General features: G+C 40.7%; 1 protein-coding gene across 1 annotated transcript; it reads right to left on the reverse strand.

Annotated features, from left to right (window-relative positions):
• Positions 1 to 485: 485 nt before the first annotated feature.
• On the reverse strand, positions 486 to 6,000 carry LOC126608836 (protein NRT1/ PTR FAMILY 4.6-like). Its single transcript, XM_050276840.1, has 5 exons — positions 5,840 to 6,000; positions 5,611 to 5,719; positions 5,054 to 5,271; positions 1,922 to 2,362; positions 486 to 1,708 (listed from the first exon to the last, which is right to left on the reverse strand). Exons 1-5 carry the CDS (start codon positions 5,840 to 5,842, stop codon positions 719 to 721), a joined length of 1,761 nt encoding a protein of 586 aa, XP_050132797.1. The 5' UTR covers positions 5,843 to 6,000; the 3' UTR covers positions 486 to 718.

Consider the following 6,000-nt stretch of genomic DNA (forward strand, 5'->3'; position numbering starts at 1 on the left):
AAGTTCTAGTGAATGACAAATGAGTGTTTGGTATCACTTGAATGACAAGTAACTTGTTTACGAGTTATTTGTTATAAAAAGTGATATAGTTGATCTCCAACACATAAGGATTATGGAGTCTTATATTCATGCAGCTAACTTGATCAAATCCTGATAAGGGTTTAGTGCAAAGATATTGAATCATGATAGGACTCTTTCATCATTTAGATGATAAGGGTATGCGACCGTTGATAGGCCGGTGGCGTAACCCTAACTGATATATATAAATATATGAAGTTGTAGTCCCTGCTCCCTTACGTGAAAAACCCTAAGAAATTACTGAGACCTATTCTGACAGTAAGGGAGATATTGAGTAGTGGGAGTAGAAGACCAACTTGCGGCTCAGACATGGCATCGAACACAGGTAGGTGTTCTTGCTATTAAAATCTGCTATACACTACTTTATATTCTGAATGAGTTAGTTGTATTGTAACCCTAGAACCCTGTTGTTGTAATTTTGGTTTATGAGTTTTATAGAACTGCTAACATTTTTGCCATCATATTTACAGTCCAAGCAGTTGTCTTGCAAGTTATGATCATGATGCCACATCTTAATTATGACCCGAGTACTCTCACGGCACGGGAACGTCCTACGTCAATAATACATAGACATATTAAGATTTTGTCCGTATAAACTGTGGTGGTAGTGTGCCCATGCCATGTAAGATACTATCTTGTTTTACTTATTTGTTCTCCTTGATCTGTATTTGTATCTGACTGCCCAGAAAAGATAGTGCAAGAAATTCAATCCACTGAGCACGCACATGAGCCAATAGAATCTCTCCAGGTGGTATTGATTCAGCATTTTACCAGCCAGCCATTTGCGCTGGGAGTACTTCCCTGAAACATCATTCACCACAGAAACAATCACTGAGCTCAGGTAATACCCCATTGCCAAGGATGCCCAAGTGAGAGATGTGGCCAGAGACCTCATGCTTTGCGGCGCTTCCGTGAAGAAGAACTCCAACAGTCCGGCCAACGTGAACAGGTCTGCCGACCCCAGGAACACGTACTGCAGCGCAATCCAAAAGAACGTGATCGGGAGCGGCTCGGTTGAGTCGAGCATCCCGGAGTTGGTCGCTACACGCTTGCGCTTGATCTCGACAAGGGCTGCTATTGCCATGGCAACGATGGAGAGGGCTAGGCCGGTCCCTATGCGCTGCAAGTGGGTGATCCCCATTTCGGATTTTGTGGCCTTGCGTGCGAATGGGATGATGAAGAAGTCGTAGACTGGCACTAGGATCATGATGAAGAGTACGGGGAAGATAGGGAGGGAGGCCGGCGGGACTTTTAGAGAGCCGAGCTTTGTGTCCATCGTTGCGGCTTGTTGGACGGAGAATGTTGAGAGCTGCGCTAGGCAGCAGTTGAGCATGATTGTGCACGCGAAAATTGGAAGGATTTTAAGCACGATTTTGACTTCTTCGACTTGCTTCACGGTGCAATGTAGTCTATCATGGACTGGCTTGTTCGCTAGAACTGCTCTGTTTAGGAACTTGAGGCTTTCTGTTGGAGTTTGATCATCAGTGGCGTAATTCTCCTTCTCCACGGTGTTTGATTCCGATACCGCGTGGGCAATTGGGGTTGAAGAAGAAGGGCTTGGAGCCATGCTTACAATGGCATTGCGTGGACTTTTGGTCACACAGCTGTGAAGTGTGGCAGCAATCAAAACCTGCTCAATAACAACACAAATTAAATTATTTTACATGGAATTCAAGCAACCTTTTAGATGTTTAGGCCCCTCCCAACACTTTAGATTAGTTTAAAGTAGAATATCGTTTGTACCTATAGATCTCCTCGGCATATTAGCAATGTGTAATTTATGTTATCACGAACATTAGAATTTACATGGAAGTTGCGCAATATCGTCTTAATTTTTTCTTACCTTAAAAATGGTTGTTAGGGGACTTCCATTTGGTATCTTGTTCCGGTAGAGAGCGGAGCCAGCAAGAAACACCGGTATAGACAAAAATATGCTAATGGTTGAAATTCCAAAACCCCATTCCCACCCTTTGTTGTCTTCAACCCACACTACCAGTGTCACCGCAATCAGGCCGCCGCAAGAGAGGCAGAAGATAAAGTAGTTGAAGAAGGTTGATCTCTGCTTCCTTCCTTGTGGAGTGCTATCGTCAAATTGCTCTGCACCATGTGAGGGTAAGGAGCCCTTTATCCCTCCGACCCCCAGTGCCACCAGATACAGGCCTAGAAACAACATGGTAGCTTTTCCACCTTCGACTTCTTGGCATGGATTGTCGAGGCTGCCTTGAGTGCACGGTGGTGGCTTCAGTGAAGGTAATCGAGCTTGCACTGTGAGTAGGATCAAACCCTGACGATGTTGGAAATTTGAATTGGTTAATAAGGCAGATAAACATTAAGCAAAAGAATAAAACATTTGCAAGTTAAAAAAGTTAAATTCTCAAAGTCTGTGATTTCGGTGTAGATGTGAGTTAGCTGGGTCGGTAAACATTAAGCGAAAGAATAAAACATTTGCAAGTTAAAAAAGTTAAATTCTCAAAGTCTGTGATTTCGGTGTAGATGTGAGTTAGCTGGGTCGGTAAGGACAATAGATTTGCCCTTGGCACTCGATCTTCTTTTCTGTGAATTAGACTAATTTAGAATATCGCTTCGTTGAGATTGTGAATTTGGGTTTTGTTCTTGTATGGTGGGCCTGGGCACTGGCCTATACACATGGCATATGTTGGGCCTTTGTCTCATAAACAATGGGCTCCACACCCTTCAAAGTGACCAATAGAAGAGTTCTAAAGTTTCTGCATGTTCCATCAACAATAAACCCCCAAAAATTTCAATGTATCCTTTTCATTGGGGAAGAAAAAAATTTGAGAAATGGCATTGTACAGATGTGATAAATCCAATAAGCAAACAAGGAAACCTCAAAAAATGGGGTCCCACATCCATGTGTTGAATCCCCACTACAATTTTTGGAAGTTTTGCTCAAACAAGGACTTGCTGTATGAACTGTCACTACACATGAAAGAAATGTTTTTGGGGTCTTATTTATCCTAAAAACCATGATTGATGGCTCTAATTTGATGCACATTTTATTGATTTCACATCCCTTTCAGTCTCCGGCTCCTTATCGGATCCATAACCACACACGCGTTTCAGTGAATCTGGACGGAAGACACCGCCGACGGATTTGAAAAAACTTTCCTCTTGCATATAGTTATAGGAGATCCAAAATAAGGAAATTTAATGTTGGGTATGGATCTTTCATCTATTATGTATATGATTGAATTTACTTGGTACAATCATGTTTCCCAAACACATGGGTATACGTGGCAGAAAAAGGGCCAGCACATGGGTGGAGGCGGTACACTAATGGGTGATAATAGTGAGAAGTTATCATGTAGTACTTAATAGTGTTTCTATCAAGCAAGTCTAAGCAAAGACAAGATTGTGAAGGGAGAAGAAAAAGATAGATTGTATTAATGCATGCGTTGCTGTCAAACTGAAATTGAGTAATCGAAGTTTCTCATTGTCATGGCATGATATGAGACAACAAATGCATAGTCATACATGGGCCCTCAATCTTGATAGCAATTTATATGATATAAGCATACTGTTATCGTGAAGTCTAGTACAAATGATACATTGTCATAGGAACAAAGGCGGAGCTAGGAAAAATCTATAGGGGTGAGCTATGTTTTCTTTCTTGTTCGAGATAAGCTAATTTTGCCAAAAAAAAAATTACAGGCTAGTATGGAATTAGACAACTTTTGCAAATAAAATTACTTGCAATTTTATAAAAATTCAAAATTAGCCTTGGGTTATAGCCCACTACAGCCATAGTGTGGCTCCGCCCTGGATCTTGTGCATGTCTTTGTATCATTAACATACAACAGTACAGTAACGATGTACCCGTGACATAAGTTATTACTAACAATCTCAAGACTCCCGCCATTTGGTTAGCTACGTTGTATGATTTGTTTAGGTGTTTTTAACCTAAAATTGCATTCTATATAACATAAACAAATTTCCCAAATTCCACAAACCCATAAAGGTTTTGGCTTTTAGGGTAGAGTGAAGTTGGGTACAAAGGAAGAGCACACTACCCTAATAGACTTAGTTCAGTCCAAATCTACAAAACTCATATACTTTTGACTTTGTAAACTAATAAATCCTCTTTTAGAATCATTGACCTTATTAATGAGAAATTTTGTTGTGCAACCGAGAACTATTCCTTCTTATTCTAAACTAACTCAAGTTATAGGAAGACATATTCAAACTTGACTACAGAGCAGAGAGTATACTGATTAAACTAACTTGATTATCATAATTTTAAAACTCATAATATTAGATTACCATGGCCCCTAACTTTGACTTTGTTGCCTAACAAATCCTCTCTTAAGATCACGGTCACTATAATAAGAGATTCTAACGAGCAACCGAAAGTGTGTCTCTAGTACCGGTCTTGTCATCCCGCACTATATGTAAGAATTTCTCCTTATTAACTTAATAAGGCTATTACGTTTTTCCCATGAAAAAAAGAAAGAAGTATAGTGATATATTTTCTCTAGGCCCCAACTGCAACCAAGTGAACTCATTGACCACAATAAATTATGATTTATCCAATATATCCGTACGGTTTTCAATTCCTGAGAGGCTGAGATGGTTTTATGGCGCTTGCTTCCAACCCAGCTCGCACAGACTCAGTTCCGACTGAAACGTGATCTTGCAAGCCACGTGGCACGTGCCCTTTGGACTCCCTCGACAGAACCAACCCTACTTTATATATATATATATATAAAATATTATTTAGAAATAGTAGTCTTAAAAATATGATGTATGATGCAAAAGTTAAGGGGAAAGGAATGGAAGAATTGCATAGAGATGTGCAGATTTCAACATATACATAGCAACTAACAAAAGAGCAAGAGAAAGCTTGTAACTGAAAACAGAAAAAGGAAAGAGAAAGTTGCAAGCAGAAGTAACCAAAAAAGAAAAAACGTTGAGAGAGAGGAGAGAGAGAGAGAGGGGAACTGGAAACTGTATTTACCAGAAATTCAATGACTGTACTTATCAGGTAGATGTGATAAGTTGTGAAAAAGGCGTCGGATAAGAAACCACCGAGAAGGGCCAGAAGGAAGGCGGTGCCCATGAAATCTGTGACATCGTTTGCCGCTTTGGACGGAGATAAATGCATGTAGTCCGATAAGTACATGACCAAGTTGCTTGCATTTGCCAGATATGCCAAGTTCTCCAATACCTCGGCCACTAAATACATATGGATAACAACACACAAAAAACGCAGAAAAATCAGTGAAAAAAACCACCAAAAACTTAGAAATACAACATCATCAATGATTTCAAAAGCCCGATTCTTTGTTTTGGGGATTGGAGTGATTAGGATTAGGTAGAAATGTTCTATTGTCCATCAGGTGACCAACAAATGAATCATCACTCACCCTTGAATTTGATATCAGGGGTGGAGAATGAATGAACGGGATTTGTATGTTTTAGCTAGTCTCAATCCTCATGTGAAATCCAAGGGTATACATATACCCAGGTGATCAGTTGGCCAAGAGAACAGGACTATAGAATTAGGGAACATACCCAGCACAAACGAGGAAGCAAGCATGCCACCATGCCGGCCTCTGATTGCAGGTCGGCTTCTCCAGTCAACATAGCCTTCCCATCGGGTGCTGAGCTGCTGTTCTTGCTCCTACAGGGACCATTACCAAAACTCATGAGGCATACTTGCAATAAAGAAAAAGCAGCATGAAAGGAAAAAAGTGTGAGGGATGAAAGGAAGAAAAAGGAGAAAAAAAGAGGAGGAACCCACCATTTTCTCTCTTGTGCACCCTCCTTTTTTTTTTCCCCCACTTTGAGGGGTGGGGGGTTTCAGTTTAATTTGGATCGAATCCCTGGTGCCAGAGGATTTTGATTAGAAATAAAGAGTGGTGACTGGTGGGAGATTTAAAGAGTCGGGAAGGATAGGAGGGA

Source organism: Malus sylvestris, chromosome 16 (assembly GCF_916048215.2).
Source record: "Malus sylvestris chromosome 16, drMalSylv7.2, whole genome shotgun sequence".
In the NCBI taxonomy this organism is placed as follows: Eukaryota; Viridiplantae; Streptophyta; class Magnoliopsida; order Rosales; family Rosaceae; genus Malus; species Malus sylvestris.

Bases quoted from the DNA above. Each gene is read 5' to 3' on its own strand.
- LOC126608836 (XM_050276840.1), bottom strand. The intron at 5,272-5,610 runs GTATGTTCCCTA...ATATGTATTTAG, and splicing joins TGCTTCCTCGTTTGTGCTGG to TGGCCGAGGTATTGGAGAAC. The intron at 1,709-1,921 runs GTAAGAAAAAAT...GTTATTGAGCAG, and splicing joins CCCTAACAACCATTTTTAAG to GTTTTGATTGCTGCCACACT.